The 23,037-nt window shown below is 60.9% G+C and overlaps 2 protein-coding genes across 14 annotated transcripts in view; one reads left to right on the top strand and one right to left on the bottom strand.

Moving 5' to 3' along the window:
• The window catches only part of CELSR1 (cadherin EGF LAG seven-pass G-type receptor 1), a 114,059-nt gene extending 110,708 nt beyond the window's left edge, over positions 1-3,351 (top strand). Inside the window, exons 31-35 of one of the 3 annotated variants that reach the window (XM_051828133.2) lie at positions 153-256; positions 351-500; positions 791-988; positions 1,093-1,354; positions 2,928-3,351. In XM_051828133.2, coding sequence (XP_051684093.2) covers positions 153-256; positions 351-500; positions 791-988; positions 1,093-1,354; positions 2,928-2,994 — 781 coding nt within the window. In that variant the 3' untranslated portion in view covers positions 2,995-3,351. Of the gene's footprint in view, positions 1-152; positions 257-350; positions 501-790; positions 989-1,092; positions 1,355-1,823 lie in introns of all 3 variants that reach the window. The other 2 variants (XM_051828136.2, XM_051828135.2) reach the window with 2 other exon arrangements.
• Positions 2,980-23,026, bottom strand: TRMU (tRNA mitochondrial 2-thiouridylase). 11 transcript variants are annotated; one of them, XR_011380336.1, is made up of 12 exons: positions 21,464-21,666; positions 19,683-19,848; positions 18,725-18,831; positions 14,290-14,412; positions 12,041-12,213; positions 10,619-10,672; positions 10,464-10,530; positions 9,010-9,110; positions 7,380-7,524; positions 6,945-7,027; positions 6,442-6,787; positions 2,980-3,163 (listed from the first exon to the last, which is right to left on the bottom strand). XR_011380336.1 is itself a non-coding variant. In XM_051828163.2 (11 exons), the coding sequence occupies exons 1-11, from the start codon at positions 21,623-21,625 to the stop codon at positions 3,149-3,151; spliced, it is 1,134 nt and encodes a 377-aa protein (XP_051684123.2). In that variant the 5' UTR covers positions 21,626-21,701; the 3' UTR covers positions 2,980-3,148. The 11 variants fall into 11 exon arrangements, 10 of the variants coding, with proteins under 10 accessions (XP_051684123.2, XP_051684124.2, XP_051684122.2 ...); XM_051828163.2 differs by lacking the exon at positions 6,442-6,787 and having other exon boundaries at positions 6,945-7,045; positions 21,544-21,701; XM_051828164.2 differs by lacking the exon at positions 6,442-6,787 and having other exon boundaries at positions 21,544-21,701.
• Between the last annotated feature and the right edge of the window lie 11 nt (positions 23,027-23,037).

Raw genomic sequence — 23,037 nt, 5'->3', positions numbered from 1 at the left:
ACCCGGGCTCCATGCATGCCTGCGGTCGCCCTTGATCAGGACACAGGGGAAGGGGTCGCAGGAATTCCAGAGCCCCACAGGCCGGCCCAGCTCATGCAGGACGGTGCTCAGGGATGGTGGCGGCATCGGCACCTGCCCTCTGTCCTTTGTAGAGACACAGCGGTTCAGAAGCTCAGTGTGTCTTCCAGGCCCGCCCGGGGCGGCCACGGGGAGGCAGACCCACCCTTCATCCACAGGAGCACCAAGAAACCCCACGGTACGGCCTCCCCCGGAGGGCGGAGCCACCTGGTGCATCCCTCTGCCCCACGGCCGGGGGCCCAGGTGAGCAGCCATGGCCCCTGCCCCTGCAGGCCCTGACTCGGACTCTGACAGCGAGCTGTCCTTGGACGAGCACAGCAGCTCCTACGCATCCTCACGCTCGTCGGACAGTGAGGACGAGGGCGTGGAGGCCGAGGGGAAGTGGGATCCAGCCCGGGGCCCCGTCCACAGCACCCCCAAAGGTAGGCATTTGGGGGCCCTGGCCCAGGGAGGCCCCCACACCACCTGCTGAGCCAAGACAGGAAGCAGCAGGGTATGGCTTCTGCCATCAGGGTGCAGCGGGAGGCTCACAGCCGAGCCTGCTCAGAACCGTCCCTCGCTGGGCCTGAGTGTGCCACCTTTAGGTGCAAACTCCAGGCTTGCCAAGGGCGGTTGCGCAGGGCCCCTCGGACCTCCCAGAGGGGCAGTGCTGGGGGGCCTTGGCTCTGAGCACAGCCAGCAGGGCTGCTGGTTGAGTTGCTCTGTGTCCCAGCGGATGCCGTGGCCAACCACATCCCAGCCGGCTGGCCTGACGACAGCCCGGCCGGGAGCGACAGTGAGGAGCTGCGCGATGAGCCCCCACTGAGGGTGGAGACCAAGGTCAGCGTGGAGCTGCACCAGGAGGAGCCGGACAGCAGGGGTCCAGCCAAGCCCTCCCTGCCTAGCAGTCAGCCCCCAGAACAGAGGAAAGGTACCTGGGGACCCAGGGCATGGGTCCTGTGGGGGACCTGGCTGGCTCAGCTGCGCGAGGGCCACCCCGCTGAGACTGCTGCGCCTCTCTCTCTCTCCTCTCAGGCATCTTAAAAAACAAAGTCACCTACCCCCCGCCACTGCCCGAGCAGCCCCTCAAGTGCCGGCTGCGGGAGAAGCTGGCCGACTGCGAGCAGAGCCCCGAGTCCTCACGCACGTCCTCCCCGGGCTCTGCCGACAGCAGCCGCGCCCCTGACTGCGCCGTCACCATCAAGACCCCGCGGAGGGAGCCAGGGCGTGAGCACCTCAATGGGGTGGCCATGACCGTGTGCGTGGGGAGCGCCCAGGCTGAAGGCTCTGATTCTGAGTAAGTAGCCACAGCCTCCAGGGAGGCAGGGACCTGGCCCTCCCCCATCCCAAGACAGCACCCACAGCCCAGCAGGCTGCAGCTGGGTTCAGACGGAGCCTACACTGCCCTGAGCAGCCAGCTCCTGGGGCCGACGGCCGTGTGTGGCAGGCGGGCCCGGGGTCACTGCTAGCCCATCTTGAGCTAAGGGAACCGAGGCTGGCAGAGCGCCCAGCTGCAGCCTGGAGCTGGGGCCAGGTCCCCTAGAACGGCCCGTGAGTCAGCTGAAGATGGACTTCGCTTTCCTGGATACCACTTGCTCCACACGGTGGGCCCGGGGTCAGCACTGCAGCACCCCCACCCCCACCCCGCCATCTAGCTAAGTTTGCCCTCACCCGAGCGATGGGCTCTGCCCCAAAAGACCTTAGCCCCCTCAGCTCCCCGTCCTCACTGATCCTCCACCTGCCTGGTGGCTTCTTCCCACGCACAGAGGCAGTAATGAAACTTCAATTTGAACCATCAGGAACCGGTGAGGCAGTCCCTTCCCACGGGCCACCGCGTCGTCCTGCCCTTGCCGCGCAGCCCAAGGGGCTGCTCTCCAAGAGGGAAGGCCCTGGGCGTGGGGGTCCTGCAGTGGCAGCTTCGTGTCTGGAGTCCCTCCAGAGGCTTGGGGCCCATCAGACCCTGTGGCAAGTGCCAAATGCCAGAGGCCCCAAGGGAGGGAGGCATCCTTGGACAGCACACGGCCAGAGCCCTGCCACTGGCCCAGCCTGCCAGCTCGCCAGGCACAGCCTGAAGACACAGGCCTCTTCCCACAGCACCGGCCCTTGGCCAGAAGCCCAGACTCTGGTTTGAAAGCAAATCCGTTAACGTTGAAAAGGTGCAGATATACTGTTGTTTGCATGGGACTCTGCATTGGTACGGACTGTGGATACCGGGAGTGTGGAGCATGAACTGGCATGGTGTGGCTGCTGCCAGGTTCCCAGCAGGTCATGGTGTAGTCGGTGGCATCAGCCGTCTCCAGCTTTCACCAGTGAGCCAGAAGCCGTGCCCTGACCGCTGGCCTCCCAGATGCACGGCATCTGCTTTGGGGCCAGTGCTTCTCCCAGACAGGGAGTCCCAGGAGCCCGGCTGTCACCAGGGACACAGCAGCAGCACAGCTGTCGCTGTGCAGGCGCCATGGCCGGGCCCACTCCAGGTCCAGGGTGGAGGCCTCCCTGGAGCCGTTCCCAGGAGCGCAGCATTGCAGGTGGGAGACGCCTTTGTTCCCGGCTCCTGCTCCAGGGATCAGACAGCATTCACGCGTTCCCGACGCAGACGGAGGCACGAGGGCTTCAGGGTGTCACATTCTTTCCTGCCAGTTTCCTAGCTGAGGCCCCACCCCCCGAGTTGACCAATGACATCGTTGTGCCTCAAATGCCCGATTATGCAGAGGACAAAGGCACAGCCGTGCTTTTCAGCGCCTCCCAGACTGTTCCTGGAGACTCACAGTGAGGGCCGCTGTCCACAGCGTGGCCCGAGGGGCTGTGGAACAGGGCCCAGGATTACTCAGACCCTGCATTCATTTCAGCGTTTCCTTTGTTCTTCATGTCAGTGCCCAAGCGGTGGACAAGCGGTTTCCAGACACTGGAGACGGCTACACGTCACTGAAGACAGTTTAATACCCCCCCACCCCCCTCCAAGCCATCCATGTGCCTTACCGGGCGAGTGGCTGCCAACACAGAGGAGGTCTCCGCAGGTGACTCCTGAGACCTGAGTGCCCGTGGTCCGAGCAGTCCCCAGCCCCGTGTGCGGATCTCGCCCTCCGAGCAGTTCTTAATCTGATGGGCACTGTTATCAAAAAAACAATGGTCAGTTCCACCGACAGGAAAAGCCTGGGCTGTTTTTATGACTAAAGACTTTATAAGAGAAAGCAGACACTGGAGGTTTTTAACGTGTATTTATTAATGTTCAGAACACTGGAATGACACCACCACGAGAAAAGAATCTACAATAAATTAAGATTTTTTGAATTTGTACTTCTGCCTTGCTGGTCTCTGCTTCCTCACGCCCTCCCTGGGCAGCACAGAGGGGCACCGTGGGCCTTTGTGGGCTCTGCTACGCGACGCTCTTAAGCATTTCCTGACACGCCTGAACTCATGTCTGTCACCGAGTTTGCAGCCACTATCTGAGCTTTTTTGCTGCATGACTCTGGCTGGTGCTCAGTGACACACGTCAGGCCTTCGGGGCTCGGCTCCTGGCTCCTCCTGGCTCCTCGGCCCATGGTTTCCAGTGCTCAGTCTTCTGCAGGCCAAGTCTCTCTGCCCTTGAACCCATCCAGTGCTTTGCTTGAATATATTAAGCTTTAAAATCCCCACCAGGTTCCTCTTACTTCTTGCTGGAAACGTCGGCCCCCACGTTCCTTGCCCGCTGCCCACACTGGGGCTGTCTGGCTGGAATCTGCCCGTCAGCTCCTGGCACCCTCCTGGTTCTGTGCGCCAGGTTAACTTCACAGCAAACTCTCAGTGGGCATTTCAAGCATGGCCTCTCCCTGCAGCGTCATTTGTTTCCACAGCAGGAGACACGTGTAGTGCCCTGGCCCTGGCCCGCCTGTGAGTGCGCGGCAGCTGTCGAGACCTCTGCAGCACGTACTGGGTCTGCTTCAGGCACTCACAGGCTGGGGTGGGAGGAGCCTGGGCTGCACACACCATTAAGAGGGGGCCTCCGCTCTCTCTCTCGGATCCCACCTCGTGCTAACTCCATGGCACATCACCACCAGGCAAACGGGCTTCCCCAGAGTTCCAGCCACTTGGGGTGGTACTAAGACAAACAGTGGTGGCGTGTGTGTGTGTGAGATAGAGGGGGAGAGAACAAAGAAACCACGAGGTTCCCCTAACTTGGCCCACGAGCCCATCCATAGAGCTCTGCAGAGACCAGGGCCGCCCACAGGCGCAGCGGTCGTGCCCAAGGTCTTGTCTCAAGTGTGGCTCCTCCCCCACTCTGAGTGCTCAGCAGTGGGCACACGATGTGCTGATCTCAACCCAAAGCCATACTGAGAGGGGAATCCCAGCATCATCTGAGCAAGAGAAAGCCGCCGGCCAGAGTGGTCTGGACCACCAGCCAGCCCAGGCGTCCTCCGGAGGTCCCCGAGCAGCTCTGCAGACGTCAACCCCAGACAAGGCTGCACTGGGATCGTGACAGGTCAGGACACTAGACTCCCTCCCCCCTGAGTCCACCTGACCACACACAGCATGGCTGTCCAAACCCCTGCCCGCTTCAACACGGCACCAACCTCGCTCTGGGCACCCCACCCAGACACCAAGCGTCACAAGTCACCTGTGGAGCGAAGGGGCTCAGGGGCACGCAGCAGCCTGTGAAGCTGAGGGGCTGGGCACGGCTGTCCTAGGATGCACAGCGGCTGGAGGCTGGAGGCAGGTGGCGGGGGGGGGGGGGGGGGTTCCACTTTCAGTAAGAGCCAGAACTCTGTGTGCAGAAGTGTCCTGGACAGGTTTTCCCATTCCCTGCCTCTTTGGCCTGCAGCTGCGCCACACAGCAGGGCTGGGAGGGGCCGCTCCTCACCACTTTCTCCACTGCCCACCAGGCAGGCAGTACGAGCGCAGCCACTGCCCCTCCGGCTGCTGTCCTGACCAGCATCCACCTGGGAACCCCTCCCTCCATGCCTTTTCTGCACCCTGGGAGGGCGACCTGGGTTAGAGGAGTGGCCATGCCAACAACCTGAGCCAGGGAGGCTCTGTGCTCCCTCTGGGCAGTCTGCAGCCCAGCCGCCAGGCCCAGCAGGCCCGTGGGTCCCCAGCAGCAGGACAGTCTGCAGGACGGCTGCTGTGTGCAGCCTGCCCAACGGCCAGGGAGCCGCAGGCCCTCCTGGTACTGCCCTGGTGAGGGCTGCGGGGCACGTGGCCTCCGCCTCTCGGGAACCACCTGGTTCTGGCCCACTCCTCACCCTCACGTGCTCCTGCCAGGGAGGGGGACCTAGCTCAAGGGAACAGTGGAAGGGACAGGGACACCCAGCAGGGCGGAGGCTGGGGGAACAGCGGCGTGCTCAGGGAGAGGACAGGGCTGGGTCATGTGGAGGCGCTTCAGCCTCCAGGCCCCGTGTGACCTGCTCCCAGGAGGGTCTGCACCCTGGGCGCCCTGACCTGGGTTTGGCCCTGCTGCCCCCAGCACCCCCAACACTCTGTTCTAGTGGATTCTGAGAACCCCAGTGGGGCAAGGAAGGAACCCTCTCATCTGCGGTGGGCCCTGTCATGCTGTGTGACCTGAATGAGTGCATCTGGTCTAGAACTTTCTAACCCAAGAAGGGACTCACTCCCCCACAGGAGCCTGACTTGAAGCACAACAACGTCCAAGCCTTACATCCAGTGAGGCAAAGGGAGCCTGGGATAGGGTGCAACCCCGCCTACCCAGGACAGGGACACACAGTGGCCTCACTCTGCAAACAAAGACCCTCCTGGCACAACTGACAAGCTCCCAGCAGCTCCGAGGACACAGCCCCGAGTCATCCCTGGAGGAGAGGACACAATTCTAACACAAGTGGAGGGAGGCTTAGCCAGGCCCAGCCTGCCTCTTCCAGCCACCTTCGGCACGATGACGGTCACTTCAGGCCTGACCAGGGCACCCAAGACCAACACATCTCTCCCACCCTGACCTCTGGCTCTCAACTTCCTCGCTCTCATCTGCCCAGCAGCTCTGCCTGCTCTGATCAGCCCCTGCCCACAACTCACACACACGGGGCCCGATTTCCCCCTCGTGGTGACTCCACGCTGGGTCCCATGCAGGTGCAGGCACCGCAGGAGGAAGCGTGGCTCCGTGTGCAGCACCTACAGACCTGGATGCTGCCACAGCTGCCTCCCTTCCAAATGGAGGCACTGCACCCCTGCATGGGGGGTCCCCATGGCTCTCCCCTGCTGGCCACCTGCCCTGTTCTACACTGTCCAACATCAGGAGTGTGGAGCCCCGAAACCTCCCAGAGGCCGCTCCTAGCACTGGAGGCAGCGACAGACAGAGTACTGTTTATTTGATGGTCCCTGTGGTCCCAGGGTCCCCAAAGACCCCTACCATGTGGCCACAGGTGCAACACCTTCCTGGGTAGAAGGGAAAGAGGCACTCACCAACGCCCTTGCAAGACCCCTGGTCAGCAAGACCTCTGGGCTGCTGGAGCTCCAGGCTCTGGGATGGCAGCGCTGGTCAGGCATCCCCTGGTTCAGGCAGTCGCAACCAAGGTCCTCAATGACCCAGCCTGCCCACCAGCTGCCCAGCCTGGGCTCAGCTCTCTTGGGTCACCTCCCAGCAGCTCATCCTGGGTCAGGGAGTGGGACACAGGCCTGGGCCATCACCAGACACCTCAGGGGCCACTCCGGCTCTGCTTTTGCCTTTCTGGAGAGTGTAGGCAGACGGTCCCAAACGCAGGATTTTCCCACTTCCAAGGCACTCGTCCCCTTTGTAGAACACAGCAAACTGGAAAGGAGAGAAACCCCAATTTGGGGCTGTGGGCACCTGGTGCTGCAGGCTGAGGCTGAGGCTGAGGGAGGACTGGGCTCAGAGTACCTAGGTTCTCGGGACGACAGCGCGGGAGCCTGTCCACCTTCCCCAACGCTGCCCCGGCCCCACTCACCTGCCCTGGGGTGAGGGCCCGCACGGCCTTCACAGCAGTCACCCACACGGTGCCATCCTGATTGAGGGTCAGCACACAGGGCACTAAGGGGGAGAGAGAGGCTGGGAGGAGGCCACCACATCGGTCCACCGCAGGGCAGGAACGGCAGCCACGGGGACGAGGGCCCGGCTCAGAGGGAGTCTCCCTGTTCCCCACCCCCAACCAGGGAAGGACAGGGCAGTGGACAGAGAGGCTCAGAGCCACCAGCTGGTCCCAAGACATGGCAGAGGCAGCACACACCATCTGCTGCCCACCTGGCCGCCCACCCCACAGCTGGCCCGAGCCTCTCCTACATCATACCAAAGGGCATGGTGCCCTATCCTCACTCTGCCCCCAGGCCTCATCTCCAGGCTGAAACCTGGCCAGCCCCCCGCACCATCCCCTCTGCTCAGTCACCTAGCGCCATCTGGTGGCGGAAGCGGAAGTGGCACTCCATCATCTTGTCTCGGACCAGGGCCGCAGGCGGCTCCTCGGCAATCCAGTGCACGCGGTTGGTCCGCAGCAGGTCTCTGTACAGGGCTGGGTGGTCTGTCCGGGGGGCCTGCGGGGCATAACTCGAATGTCCTGGAGCCCTTAAGAGAGGGCCCTTTATCCCAAAGCCCACCTCACTGGGTTTCAAACACAAAAACCCTCACAGCAAACTCGAATTCCACAACATGGACTCGGATAAACTCACTACTCAGCTCTTGAGCCTTCTCATCTTCTCATCCCATTTCGCAGGTGAGGAGACTGAGGCACAAGAGGTACACAGGGGCTGCCACGCCACTGGCCCATCTCTGAAAAAGGCCACCCTAGGAGGCACACCAAGCACCAAAGGGACAAGGAAAGCAGACGCAGGTAGGTACAGCTCCCCACCCCACCAGCCACCTAGAGGCTGCACTCCCAGTCAGGGTGGTCCTGGCTGACCAGGGCTCCAGCCACCCTGGGGCTGGCTCAGAGGCCTGTGCTCGTGGGCCTGTGGCACACCTCCTAGGATGGGCCATTCCTGCCCCAAGAAGCAGGCCCAGGAGCAACAAGTCCAGGGCCTTGGAGTCTAAGCAGCCACGAGATTTGCCAAGGGCCAGGGCTCAGCCCACGACCCTCCCTCTACGACAGCAAACACACCACTGGAGTTGACACGAAAATCACTTGCATTCCCACAGACAGGGCTAGCCACTGCACGACTCTGCCTGGCATCCCAGGATCGGCAGGAGGGTCCCGTGGCTCCCAGCCTGCATCTGAGGCAAGCCCCAGCACATGGGATGTGGTAGAATGAGAAGGCCATGCCAAGATGGCCACTGGCAAGTGAGCATCAGTTACTCAGGAATGGCTTTGGAAACCCCCTGGGAAACCCTCTGGGAAACCACCTGGCAACAGAGCCTGCCTGGAAACGGGCTGTGATTGGTTAGGGCATAAACCACCCCTTGACTGGACTGGCTGCCTTGGCTATTTAAGCTGCTGCACCAACTGACATAAACGAGTCTGTGGGCTGCTCGCCTCTGGCCCGCTTTCACCCGACTCCCGGGGCCTGTGTGGTGACTCCACGCCTCTTGCCCCCACCATGCTCCTCCTCTCAGAGTGAATCCACAGCAACAGTGGGACAGCGGGATGGCAGCTCAGCGGCCCTCAGGAGTGGGGCCGGGTCGCCCTGTTGTGGAAGGGGCTGTTCTATGTGCTGCAAGGCCTTTAGCAGCACCCAGCTGGGGCTTGGGGGTCGGGGAGCGGCGAGCCTGCCCCCTTTGAGGAGGCCTGCTCTGGAGCCCTGGGCAGGCTGAATGGAGCAGAGTCTGGCTCCATCCTGACCGTCCCACTGGGACATCAGGATCCCTCCACGGGAAGCTGTCCTGAGCATCGACGCCGCCCCCACTCCACACGACCCTGAGCAAACGCCGTTATCTCTCTGGGTCCCGTTTGTGAAAAATCAGAGGAAAAGTCTGCATTTATAAGGATGCATGCGACCAACATACAGTGAGAGCCTAATAAATGCTAAGAGCCTAATACATTCAACAAAACCCTCTGTTCCCTGGGCCAACGCCAGGCAACTCACCACAAACACGTCGCCCTTGGCCCCGTCCTTGTCCACCACAAACCAGGGTTCCCGCAAGCCACTTATCTTGGCTCTCTGACCCAAGGTGTACAGGAACCAACCTAGGCAGAGAGAATCTGTGAGGCACAAGACCAGGGCCACAGGGAGCTCCGCCTCTTGCCACGGGGAAGGGACCGAGGGCAGCAGGCAAGGGCTGGCCCCAGCAAGGTGCTCCAGCCACCAGAGCTGGGCCTGACCAAGCGCCCATGTCCCACCCTCATCCAGGCCTGGGCTGGCCGTGGGGTGTGACACGACAGAGTGCTCCTCCTTCCTGGAGGGGCAGCTTCGACTGGACCACGGGCACAGGGCGTGGCGGCGGCACCTGTGAGAGGAGCCCCATCTCGCTGAGTCCGGAAGTATCCGTGGCTTCCAAAGGCAGCCCCACTCCCTGCCCGCTGAATCAGGGCTGCCCCCGATTCCCTTCCCATGGTGCCCTGCCCACGCCTCCCTCCCCGTCAGGAGCAGCGTGTGTGCAGAGAACCTGACAGCATCACAGTGGAAAACAGAATGGCAGGTGCAGTCTCCCACGGGGCCTCCCTCTCCTCAGCCTGGCTCTTGGAGCTCCGCAGTGCAATTCGGTGTCGAACTCCTGGGGCTGAGCATGCCTGTCCTCCCTGTCAGCCGCACAGGCCAGGCCTGCCCCCCCGGCACCCTCGCAGGGACGACCACACGATCCTCACGGGGAACCCTGAGCACCCATGCCCAGCTGTCCCTGTCCGCCCTCTGGCACAGGCTCACGCACGGTGCAGCAGGCCTGCCATCCGAGGACACCTGACCCCGCTGCACAGGGTCCCTAATCATCCCCGCACACTGTGGTGTCAGTGGGACTCCAGCACAGTGGGCTCTTCCGTGGCTTCAGGTTTTCTTCACACAGTCAGAAAAGCATTCTGCCCAGAGGGACAGAACACACACGCACAGGGGCACCTGAGCGCAGGGCTTCTCCCTGACCCTGGGCTGACGGGGACACCACAGCTTGGAGGCAGGCCTGCGGCACAGCAGTGAAGTCGCCTCTTGAGACGCCCGCGTCCCACAGCTGAGTCCCAGCTCTGCTACAAATTCCAGCTCCTGCGGGGATGCACCCTGGGTGGCAGCGGGTGGGGCCCAAGCCCTGGTCCCCACTACCCACATGACAGAAGCAGACTGAGTTCCCAGCTCTGGCCCAGCCCAGCCTCGGCTGCTGTGAGCATTTGAGGGGAGAACCAGTGGACAGACCGCTGGTCTCTACATCTCAAATTAAAAAAAAATTTTTTTTAGAAACATCACTAAGAAAAGGAGCCCACCGGTCCTGGTGCACACTGCCCTACTTGGAGGGCCTGCCCCAGGCGCCCCAGCCTGCTGCCAGGCCTCCGTGACTCCCTGGCTGAGGAAGGGACGGCAGGTCCACGGGGACACAGCAGCCACAGGCCACGCCTCACCTTTATGTGTCCCCAGAACTTGATTGTCTTCTATGGAGATGAATTTACCAGGCCGAGGCTGCAGATACTGAAAGACAGGCGCTGACGGTGAGGGGGTCTGGCACGAGCGCGACCGCGGCCTGCCCGCCCCACCCCGCCCCGCCGGAGCCCCTCACCTGCAGGATGAAATGCTCGAAGTTCCTCTTGCCCACAAAGCAGATGCCCATACTCTGCAAGGAGAGGGCCACGGTGAGGGTCACGGTGAGGGTCCCCCGTCCGCGCCCCCAGCACCGGGCCACCAGGCCTCCCTGCTCCCGCGCCTCGGAAGTCACACGTCCCGGGGCTCAAGGACCATCCTGTCCTGACTGAAGGTCCACAGAAGCATCATGTCACTCACACCCAGCACGGCCTGAACCTCGCAGCACAGACCGTCACAGGGGCCGCCCGGCAAAGCAGGGAACCCGCGCAGACCGTCACAGGGGCCGCCCGGCAAAGCAGGGAACCCGCGCAGACCGTCACAGGGGCCGCCCGGCAAAGCAGGGAACCCGCGCAGACCGTCACAGGGGCCGCCCGGCAAAGCAGGGAACCCGCGCAGACCGTCACAGGGGCCGCCCGGCAAAGCAGGGAACCCGCGCAGACCGTCACAGGGGCCGCCCAGCAAAGCAGGGAACCCGCGCAGACCGTCACAGGGGCCGCCTGGCAAGGCAGGGAACCCGCGCAGACTGTCACAGGGGCCGCCTGGCAAAGCAGGGAAGCTGCCCCAGCCCTGCTGGCCTGTTTGTGAGCAGGCGGGCAGAGACAGGCCCAGGACAGATGCAGAAGTGTCGGGGAGGTGGGGGCAAGGCTCTCGTCTCAAGCTGGTCCTTCCCAGCCACACAGGATGAGGCAGGAATGAGACTCCTCCCTCCCCGCGCTGCGCTTCCCTGGGCCTACATCATCTGCTGTGCTCCTCTACCTCTAGCTCCTCAGCCTGTCCCAGAGCGACACCCTGGGCCCTGGAGAGGACAATGACCTGCTGAGGAAAGGCCCAGCGCACCCTCTCCCAGACAGAGGTGAGGCAGCAGCCACAGCTTCAGCGTGACGGCCCCACACCGGGCAGGCTCAGCCCAGCCCAGCCCCTCACCCCCTCCTCGAGCCCGACCACGTGCCAGGCTCTCTTGGCACATGCCCAACCCCAACCCGAATCCTCTCTCCCTACCGTAACGCCAAATCCAACGCTTCCTTGAAGCCTCAGCTTCATTTCCTCAGGGGCCTTCCTGCTGACTGTACCTCGTCTATACTGGGCCTTGTGGGCACGCCTCCCCCAGGGCCCAGACCTCCCCCCAGGCAAGCTCCAGGCTCCCCACAACACCTCTCCAGCCTGCCCCTCACCGGGAAACACCAGGCTGGCCCACACAAGGCACAAGACGTGTAGGCTATGGTGAATGGACGGGACATGCCCTCCTGTGCTCCCCTCGCAGGCTGAGCGCTGGGCACCCCACCAGCTACCACCACAGAGGGGCTGAGCAGAGGGAGGCGGGAGTCCGGCCTGGGCAGGCTCCTCCCACCAGTCCCGGCTGCACGGAAACACAGGAACCCACCGTGCTGGCTCACGGTACCTCTTTCTTCTGAAGCACATGATGAAGCCGATTCTCAGCCACGATTTTCTTGACGAAAGGTTTGGTTAAGCCCCCGAGGGGGAAGATGGTTCTCCTCAGGGCAGGCTGGGAAACCTGGCTGAGAAAGAAGGTCTGGTCCTTAAAGCTGTCAGCTGCCTGCAGGAGCTTCACCGCTGCCAGGAGGAGAGCAAAAGACGCTGCAGGGACAGCCGCCAGCGCGCGCCGCCTGAACGCCGTCCCCAGCTGTCCCCGCACACGGTGCCTGGGCCGCACAGGACCTCGGGTGGACCCGATCTGTCCACTGTCAAACGAGATGCAGGGACAGCTGCCAGCGCGCGCTGCCTGGAACATCGTCCCCAGCTGTCCCCACACACAGTGCCTGGGCTGCATGGGACCTCGGGTGCCAGCTCTCTGCGAGGCACCAGGTGACGGCTCACCCGGCTTGGTCCCCTGGATTGAGACCCCAGCTTCTGCCACTGTGGACATTTGCAGAGTGGGCCAGTGGATGACAGCTCTGTGTCTGCCTCACTCTATGTCTGTCTGTTTCTACCTCTTAGGTAAATAGTTGTTTTTTAAAAAAGTAAACGCCATTACACAGTGTATGTGAGCGTAAGAACTTGAGAATACTGTGTCTCCTCACGTTTTCTCCTAGTTAACACATTAAAGTCTTTGATTGTGAAACGAGCTGACCACCCCACGGGAACGATGGCAGGAAGCAACATGTGGGGAGGCTGCCTTCCACGCCTTTGCCAGCCTTGGCCTCTGTGGCGCTCATGTGAGCTCGGCCAGGCCAGGGGCACCCCACTGCCACGGGAGAGGACATCGGCCCAGGAGTGCAGGCTTCCAGAGCCGACCCCCGACCCCGGCTCTCCGCTGCCCCTGCCTACGTGCTCAAGTACCCAGGCCCAGGCGACTAAAGAACAAAACAGTGCCAGTGTGCCTGAGATACCTAATCACAGACTCTGTGCACAGGCTGACACCCTGAGGACAGCTTCGGGGTGGGCATGGCCTGGCACAAAGGCCCAGGACTTCCAAGGAGGTACCGTGTATGTGTGCTCCACCTGGACACCAAAACGCTACTCTAACTCAGCATCCCGCGTGCAGCCCCGGCAGCAGGGCACTACAACACACGCCTTCCTGATGGGGTCTCCCAGGCCAGCGTGCCCAGAGAGGCCAACTTGGCAGTCAGAGGCCTCGGAGATAACCACATGGCTACCTGCGGTAGGAGCAGGAGGCCTCCTGGACAGGAAGTGAGGGTTGCTCGCGTTTGGGCTGAGTCAGGGCTTACCTGAGCACCCTCTGCCACAGAGAGCTGTGTTTAGATCCCCTCGCTGAAGCGCGATACCTGCCGCCACCCAGTCTTCAAAAGCCGACCACAGATGCTGAGAAGAGCTCAGCAGGCCCTGGGGCAGCAGCGGGAGTGGGGACCACCGAGGTGCCCAGGTTGAAGGCTCCACCTGAGCCTCAGCTTCCTCATCTGGGAAGTGCACGAGTGCAGGCACCTCACTCAGCTGCCAAGGGGCTCACAGTGCAACACAGGCATGGAGACCCCACCCCACGCCTGGAGGCCCCTCCCAGGCTCCCAACCTGCATTCTGCCTCCCCGAGACTGGGAAAGGCTGGCCCTCCGACCATGCCACAACAGTGGACACTCCACAAGGAAACGTGGCTCTCAGGTCCACTCTGCTTCTCACTCAGCAACCACGCGAATCTCTTTCTACATGCAGATGAGCACAGAGCAGACACCCCGCTCACCGCACGTCACGTGCAGATGAGCACAGAGCAGGCACCCCGCTCACTGCACGGAGGGTTCTCCAGAAGGGTGAGGCCTGCCTTCTGCCATCCCTGTGCTCAGTCTCCTGCACCATCTGTGTCAGGCCCTCCGCTCACGTCACACCAAAGTCTAGTCAAATACCAAGCCCTGGAAAACGTGATGCTAAGTCAAAGGCCTTGGCTAACCCTATAGCACCTCTGTTACTTCTGTCAAGTGTGTCCCCAAATATTTTTGGACTGTTTCAATCACTAGTACAGTGTCTGAAACTGTGGTGCAACTTTTTAACTTTCCACGGGCCTGGGCCCTGGCTACCGGCTCAGGACATTTCTTACAGCCCAATCGCAGGCCCTCAGGGAACCGGCCCTCTTAGTACCTGCACCCGCTCAAGAGTCCACCAGACCCAGCCTGCCGCCCTTCTTCAAGCCCCTTATCTCATTCACGAAGAGCTGAGCTCTGACCCCGGCACTCAAACTTACGGTTTCTAACTTCAAAGCGATTTCTGAAAAGCCCTTCGGGCCTCTTTATGTACTTCTGTTGAAAAACTTCTTCATCTTCCAGCGAGGTTCTTGCATAGTGGCCTGTGGCTACAGCATCTGCACCTGTGAGGTTTGTAGAACCACAAAGGTCACATTTTAGATTCACTTCGCTGGTGCAGAGAGAAGTAAACAGACCCCACGCCTCACACTGACGTCTGCAAGGACAGCAGAACCCCAGGGCACACAGGCCCCGTCACACCTGTTCAATGAGCAGCCTTGAACTCTGTATGCAACCTTCTGGCACCTTGCTGTAAAGCTTTATCTTTCTTTATTTATTTGAAGGTCAGAGTTACACAGAAAGGAGGAGAGGCAAAAAGAGAGCGAGAGAGGGTCCCATCCGCAGGTTCATTCTCCAATTGGCCGCAAAGGACGGAGCTGCACCGATCCAAAGCCAGGAGCCAGGAGCTTCTTCTAGGTATCCTATGTGGGTGCAGGGGCCCAAAGGCCCTGTGAAGCGCTTTTTTTTTTTTTTTTTTTTTTTTTGACAGGCAGAGTGGACAGTAAGAGAGAGAGACAGAGAGAAAGGTCTTCCTTTGCCATTGGTTCACCCTCCAATGGCTACCGCAGCTGGCACGCTGTGGCTGGTGCACCGCGCCTATCCAAAGGCAGGAGCCAGGTGCTTCTCCTGGTCTCCCATGGGGTACAGGGCCCAAGCGCTTGGGCCATCCTCCACTGCACTCCCGGGCCACAGCAGAGAGCTGGCCTGGAAGAGGGGCAACCGGGACAGAATCCAGTGCCCCGACTGGGACTAGCACCTGGTGTGCCGGCGCCGCAAGGCGGAGAATTAGCCTAGTGAGCCGCGGCGCCGGCTACCTGTGAAGCTTTTTTAAAAATGCCTTTATTTGGGGGCTGGTGTTGTGGTGTAGACGGTAAAGCCACCACCTGCAGTGCTGGCATCCCATATGGGTGCTAGTTTGATTCCTGGCTGCTCCACTTCCAATCCAGCTCTCTCTGTGGCCTGGGAAAGCAGTGTGGAAGACCCTGAAGAAGTTCCTAGTTCCTGACTTCGGATCAGCCCAGCTTGATTGTTGTGGCCATCTGGGGAGTGAAACAGTGGATGGAAGACTTCTTTCTCTGACTCCATCTTTCAAATAAATAAATAAATTTTTATAAAATGCATTTACTGAGAGGCAGAGACAGACACCACAGGCAGAGTGCTCCTATCTGTTGGGTCACTGTCCAAATGCTTACAAAAGCCAGGGCTGGGCCAAGTAGAAGTCGGGAGCTAGAAACTCAATCCAGGTTTCCCAGCAGCAGGGACTCAACCACTTGAGCCATCACTTGCTACCTCCCAGGGGATACATCAGCAGGAAACTGGAAATCAGAAGCAGAGCCAGGACTAGAACCCAGGCATTCTGAGAGGGAACGTGGGCATCTTAACCACTATGCAAATGCCTGCCTGTAACAAAGTTTTGTTGCATCCTTAGAACCTTTTAAAAGTTAATACCCATGGGCAAAGGGATCACATAAACAAGACTAGTGTCTGCTAATAGTTGCTGACAAAATTAAAAAGGAGAGAACGATCCAACATGGGAAGCAGGATACACGGCAGACTCATAGAATAGCAGATGTCCTAAACAGCACTCTGGCCTCTGAATCATCCCTTAAGGCATTCAGATCTGGCTAAAGAGCCCATGAGAGTTTCTCAGGCATGGAAAGCCAAGACACTGTGGCAAAAATAATGACCTAAATGAAAGATCTCTGAGTGAGATCCAGCGGAAAGAACGGGCCATCAAAGAAGGAGATACCTTTCTCTGAAGGGAGGAGAGAAGTTCCAATTTGATTATGGCCTTGCCTAAATAAGGTCAGAGTTTAGGCCACCGCTGCAGCTCACTAGGCTAATCCTCCGCCTTGTGGCGCCGGCACACCGGGTTCTAGTCCCAGTCGGGGCACTGGATTCTGTCCCGGTTGCCCCTCTTCCAGGCCAGCTCTCTGCTGCGGCCCGGGAGTACAGTGGAGGATGGCCCAAGTGCTTGGGCCCTGCACCCCATGGGAGACCAGGAGAAGCACCTGGCTCCTGCCTTCGGATCGGCGCAGTGTGCCGGCCACAGCGTGCCAGTCACGGCGGCCACTGGAGGGTGAACCAACGGCAAAGGAAGACCTTTCTCTGTCTCTCTCTCTCACTGTCCACTCTGCCTGTCAAAAATTAAAAAATAAAAAATAAATAGGCCGGCGCCGCGGCTCACTAGGCTAATCCTCCGCCTAGCGGCGCCGGCACACCGGGTTCTAGTCCCGGTCGGGGCGCCGGATTCTGTCCCGGTTGCCCCTCTTCCAGGCCAGCCCTCTGCTGTGGCCAGGGAGTGCAGTGGAGGATGGCCCAGGTGCTTGGGCCCTGCACCCCATGGGAGACCAGGAAAAGCACCTGGCTCCTGGCTCCTGCCATCGGATCAGCGCGGTGCGCCGGCCGCAGCGCGCCGGCCGCGGCGGCCATTGGAGGGTGAACCAACGGCAAAGGAAGACCTTTCTCTCTGTCTCTCTCTCTTACTGTCCACTCTGCCTGTCAAAAAAAAAAAAAATAAATAAATAAATAAATAAATAAATAAATAAATAAGGTCAGAGTTTGTGAACTCAAGAAGCTTCAATGGCAGCTCATGAAAAAAGCCTTGAGTGATTACTGATGTCATAAATAACAGTGTCAACTGTTAAATCAACAACAGAAGTCACCGTGCACTTACTCCTCATGTAGGATCTCTGTCCTTAATGTGTTGTACTATGCAAATTAACAGAACTAGTACTCAAACAGTACCTTATACTTTGTGTATTTGTGCAGGTGCAAATTGCTGAAATCTTTACTTAATACTAAGTAGATCTGTATATAAAGATAATTGAAAATGAAACAAAACAAAACCCAACCATGGGGCCTGTGCTGTGGCGCAGCCAGTTAACACCCTGGCCTGAAGCGCCAGCATCCCATATGGGCACCAATTCAAGACCTGGCTGCTCCACTTCCGATCCAGCTCTCTGCTATGGCCTGGGAAAGCAGCAGAAGATGGACCAAGTCCTTGGGCCCCTGCACCTGTATGGGAGACCTGGAAGAAGCTCTTGGCTCTTGGCTCTGGATCGGTGCAGCTCCTGCTGTTGTGGCCAACTGGGGAGTGAACCATCAGATGGAAGACCTCTCTCTCTCTCTGCCTCTCCTCTCTCGGTGTAACTGTGACTTTCAAATAAATAAATCTCTAAAAAAAAAAAAAAAGTTAATACCCAGCCACTCATTCAGTTTATAATAGATATGTACACGAAGATTTAAGTACAAAAAGTTCAATTCAGAGTTTCTTATATTACAAAGAAAACTTGAAAACATCAAAATGTTCCTCACAGAGAGACTGTGACGTGACCTACACTGCCACTGCCATTGTCAGCGGCACCCACGCAGAATGCCTGCAGGCACGGGAAAGGCCCACGACGTTGCTAAGTGCACACAGCACGAAAGACGCAGACTCTCACGTCAACTCCTCTGATTCTAAGAGTGAGAGTACCGACAGGCCCCTCCTCTTTTCACGGCCGTAGTTTTTAATTTCCTTTAAATACACATGCACTGTTTTCGTCACAGTGGAAGACCACCCAGCAGACTCAAGCTCCATGGCACACACGATGTGAAGTGAAAGATCTACGGCCCAGGCTCGCGCTGGCCGCCACACTGTCACCACGGAGTGAATGCTGCAGCACTCAACTGCGGGAGACGTCCCCCAGCATCTGACAGCGGAGCACTCACGTCAGACAGAGGCGTGATGCGAGCGACCGCCCGAGAACAGGGCACACCTGACCGCCCCACTCACTGCCCAGCAGAGGCGGGACCACCTCACACCTCACTCCCTGAAGAACAGTAGGGGTTTCTGTGTGAGACCCTGAGACGTTCGCAGTCCGTGCTGTGCACGCAGCTAAGATTTGGAAACTGGCACGCAGGAATCCCTCCCACAGTGTCCCTGCCAGCCAGCCAGCCAGCCAGCCAGCAGCTCCCTGACCAGCCGCAGTGACACCAACCTGGGCACCTTCCAAAGCAGACATCCCTTCCTCGACAGCGGCTGGTGGCCCCGCCGGAGCCCTGTGAGCCCTGAGCCTGGCTCCCCGGTGTCACACAGCAGAAGGGACCCTGGGCCACACACTCCTCAACCTCGGAGGCCCGTCCACGCACGGTGTGCTGGTCCGGGGCGTGCAGAGACACAGGTCTCACCGTAGGGCTGACAGCTTACGCAGGCTCTCGACTATGGTTTTGAGAAACGGAAAGGGCACAATCACGCCGAGCCCAGTGCTGCCGCTGCCGCGTGGCAGGAGCTTCTGGCACTCCTTTCCTTCTCGGAGCTGCGGCTCTGCACACGGATCTGGCTCTCAACGCCTATGGTTTCCGAAAAGCGAAGACACACTCCGACTGACTTACCCAGGTTATCCACAGCATAACGAAGGAAGCAGCCGAACTTGATGTGCCTGTTGCACACTATGTCTGGATTGGGAGTCCTTCCTTTCTCATACTCGTTCAAGAAATCACTGGAACAAAGCCAGGCGCGTCTCAGTGCTGTGAGTGGAACACTGCAGCCAAGCTCCTGCTTTCACATGCGATTTCTCGTCAGCCAGACCCTAGCAAGCTCCGGTACCGAGCCACCTCCAGCGTTTTAACCCCAACCGTTCCGCTGCCACCCCTGCTGACTCGCTCTGCAAACACGCGCAGCCCCAGACAGACTCAAGGCTTCCTTCCTGCTGCCGTGGCTCAGGGGCCACCCTGCCCCCACAGGCTGCCGTGGCTCAGGGGCCACCCTGTCCCCCACAGGCTGCCGTGGCTCAGGGCCACCCTGTCCCCCACAGGCTGCCGTGGCTCAGGGGCCACCCTGCCCCCACAGGCTGCCGTGGCTCAGGGGCCACCCTGCCCCCACAGGCTGCCGTGGCTCAGGGGCCACCCTCCCCCACAGGCTGCCGTGGCTCGGGGCTACCCTGCCCCCACAGGCTGCCGTGGCTCAGGGGCCACCCTGTCCCCCACAGGCTGCCGTGGCTCAGGGGCCACCCTGCCCCCCACAGGCTGCCGTGGCTCAGGGGCCACCCTGCCCCCACAGGCTGCCGTGGCTCAGGGCCACTCTGTCCCCCACAGCCATGTCTCATCTCAAAAGGCACGGGGCAGTCTTACCAGAGCTCCCTCCCAGCGTCCCCGCCATCACTGACCCCGGCCTAACTCGCAGAGACACCCCAAGGTTCCAGCATGCATCCCAGACTACCGGCAGGTAGCAGGAGTGAGTGAGACAGCCAGGGGCGCCTTGGGCAGAGGTCCCCGAGGGGCCGGGGAGGGGTGCCAGGCTGCCGACAGCGGCCATCCGCCCATCTGCCGGTGCTCTGTGACCCATGCCCACCTGAACACGTCGTTCCAGTACTCCTTCACGTAGGAGACCTGGTGGAAGGGGATGTCCAGGATCTGGCAGACCCTGTAGGCGTCCTCACAGTCTCTGTCAGCGGTGCACACGCCATGCTCGTCCAGCTGGTCCCAGTTCTTCATGAACACCCCTGTCACTTGGTACCCTGCAGGGGAGGGAGGGGAGCGAAGGAGAGCAGCCGCTCAGCCCCAGGTGGAGGACAGCGGCCTCTGCGCTCTGAGCCGTCCACGACACCCGGGCCGCGCCCCCAGGCCTCTGCGCCCGGCTCGTGGCAGCCCAGTCAGTGGCCCCGTGCCCCCGGTTGTCAGAGCAAGCCACCGCAGACGCCCTTCCCCCATGTTCCCGCCACGTCCCCCCAAGGCCTCCGACATCACACGCGTTACCGGCCTGAGCAGCCTGCCTGAGAGCTCGGGGGGGCGAGGCGGCACGTTCTGTCCCGCGTCCCCACCTGCGCCTCGGCTCAGCAAACGTGTGCCGAACAAAGGGCACAGCGGCCGAAACGCGGCGACGCTTCGCCGAGCACTCTGCCATCCAGTGGTCAGAAAAGCAGGCTCGTTCTGAAGCTATCGCCCAAGACTAAGTCCTCAGGGAAAGGAGGCCTGACACTGCAGCCGCTTCCCTGCGGGCTGACAAGGCCGTCCCGCCCGCCTCCCCCCTTTCTGACAAAGAAACCGAGCAGCCGGAAAGGCCGCCTCGCGTGAGAAGCGGCTTCCCCGGGGGAAGCTGCACGAAGACAGGCGCTGCCTGGTCGCGACAACGCAGTGCCCGAGACAGATCTGGCGACAGATCTGCCCAAACTAAGCAGCCAGGCTCACAAGCCCGCCCATCCAGCAGCTCATGGGCTCTCCCGCCTGCTTGCAGAAGCACCTGGCCCGGCTTCCACAGGTGCCGAAGTTTCAGTCGCCCGCAGCTCGCTGGGCAGGGAGGTGTCCAGGGGCAGGGCTGTGTCTAACTCAAGCCCATTCTCCCAGCACGACGCAGAAGCTTCTAGAACGAGGAACACCACACACAGAGCTTCAAAAGCCCACTCTCGGGCAGGCACGCGGCACCACTGGGAGGCCCCCATCCACATCACCGCGCGGGTTCCCGCCGGCTCGGCTCCCAGTTGCAGCTTCCCGCGGGGCGCACTCCGGGCAGCAGCAGGTACTGGCTGAAGCGGCTGGGCACTCAGACCTTCCACCCACAGGGCCACCCCCCGGATGGCTGCACTGCCCACAGGCTGGAGCCAGGGGCTGGAACGCCATCAGGGTCTCCCACGTGGGTGGCGGGGACCCGAGGACCTGGGCCATCCTACACTGCTTTCCCGGACGCGGCGCAGCCAGGACTCAAACCAGCGTCGCGTGGGTGGCCTCACCGGTAGCCGCCACGCCGACCCTCAGAGGCCTCGCTGCCGCGGCCGGCGGGAGAAGCCAGCACCGTTTCTAGCACGGACGCCGTGTCTGCGCTGGGCACGGGGTAATCCCTCCTGCACGCACTCCGCGGGCTGGGGTCGTCCCCGCTGCACGGCGAAGGGCGCTTCCCTCGCCCGGGCTCAGCAGCCTGCCACGCGCCTCCCTTCTCCGAGACACGAGTCCCGCAGGCCGAGACCCGGCGCGGCGGGAGGCACGGACGCGCCTCGGGCGGACAGGCTGCCGTCCCGCGAACGGGGAGCACCCGCGCGGCCTCTGGCCTCCCTTCCCCCTCACCGCTGCCCCGGGCCCCACGGGTTCGAGCGTGGACGCCCAGCGAGAAACCCCGCACCTGCGCCGCAAAGCACTGACCAGCTCGCGGCTGCGAACCGCTCACGGCAAGTCGGCGCCGCGGGGCCCAGCGAGGGAGGCGGGCGTGGGGGCCACCTCACCTCTCCGCCTCAGCAGCAGAGCGGCCACCGCGCTGTCCACTCCGCCTGACAAGGCGCATACAACGTGCCGCGCCGCCAACATTCGCCCGCCGTCGCGCGCTCCCCGCCTCAGTCACTTAGCCCCTGCCGCCGCTTCCGCCCCGCGCCGGAAGTTCCGCCTCACGCGGCGTCCGCGCTTGCGGTCCGGCGGGAAGCGCGGCCTCGCACGTCGCGTTCCGCGCCGGGGTACGTGCCTTCGCTTGGGTTTCTTCTTCGCTCGCAGGTGCAGCAAGTGTGGTGACTGCGACCGCCGGGGTCCCCTGAAGAACTTGGGCGACGCTGCGAAGGGGGCTGGCTTTGATCGCAGTCGCCGTCTCCCGGGGGAGGGGGGTTCCCCTCTGTGGGGAATCCCACAGGAGTTACGGAGCACTGCTAGCCCAAAAAAAGAAAAGCAAACCAAAAATGGAGTCCCTTAAGCTAATACTAAGTACCAGGAACTGCCCAGAACATCTGCCTAGAAGCACGATAAGGACCCGGGAACGCACGTCATAAAGCAGCAGCCAGCCAGCAGGCCCCGCGGGACCGCGTCACCCTTGGTCCCACCTAAGAACGAACGTTCTGGCGGCACCCACGAAGGGAGGGCCTACGGCCGCCACAGCGACTTCCCTGCCCCAGGGCGGGGGCGACAGGCGAGCCCCCACGGGCGCTCCGTCCTCCCGGGAAGCAGTGGCCGGGCGGATCCGCCGCGTCTGGCCGAGGCTCCGCTGGACGACATCGAAGCCTCGCCCAATTTCTGCGTCTCCGCCTGCAGCTTGGAGGACGGCTCCACATCTGCCCCCGCGGCCAGTCCACGACCGAGACCTAGTCCCCGAGTGGTAGCGGGGAGCAGCGAGGCTCCGATGCGTAATCAATCGAAACACACGTGGCTCAAGTCATTTGCTAAATGCTGGTTCTTGAGGTTCCCTTCTGTCATGTAGGAGTGAAAACGCAGCATTTATCAAATGACTTGAGCCACGTGTTTCGATTGCTTACAGTTTTTTTTTTTGACCGTCAGAGTGGACAGTGAGAGAGAGAGAAAGGTCTTCCTTCCGTTGGTTCACTCCCCAAATGGCTGCAACGGCCGGTGCAGTGTGCTGATCCAAAGCCAGGAGCTTCTCCTGGTCTCCCATGGGGTGCAGGACCCAAGCACCTGAGCCATCCTCCACTGCACTCCCGGGCCACAGCAGAGGGCTGGCCTGGAAGAGGGGCAACCGGGACAGAATCCGGCGCCCCAACCGGGACTAGAACCCGGTGTGCTGGCGCCGCTAGGCGGAGGATTAGCCTAGTGAGCCGCGGCGCCGGCCGATTGCTTACACTTTTTAGGCTTCATATCTATCTATTGTTGGCTACTGTGTGAGACTGTGACTCTTAGATGTGTGTTGTGACCTGTGGACTAATGCTATACTGAGTGGTATTGACCTTTAGATGTGTGCACTGATTATATACTGAGTGGTATTGAACAATAAATTATATTGA

The sequence above is a fragment of the Oryctolagus cuniculus genome, chromosome 11 (assembly GCF_964237555.1).
Source record: "Oryctolagus cuniculus chromosome 11, mOryCun1.1, whole genome shotgun sequence".
Lineage (NCBI taxonomy): Eukaryota > Metazoa > Chordata > Mammalia > Lagomorpha > Leporidae > Oryctolagus > Oryctolagus cuniculus.
Note: the sequence above shows the minus strand (reverse complement) of the source record. Positions and strands in the feature narration are given on the sequence as shown.

Bases quoted from the DNA above. Each gene is read 5' to 3' on its own strand.
- TRMU (XM_051828159.2), bottom strand. From the start codon at position 21,625: ATGTTGGCGGCGCGGCACGTTGTATGCGCCTTGTCAGGCGGAGTGGAC. The intron at 14,413-18,724 runs GTAAGTCAGTCG...CAAACCTCACAG, and splicing joins TTATGCTGTGGATAACCTGG to GTGCAGATGCTGTAGCCACA. The intron at 10,531-10,618 runs GTGAGGGGCTCC...CCTGTCTTTCAG, and splicing joins TCGAGCATTTCATCCTGCAG to TATCTGCAGCCTCGGCCTGG.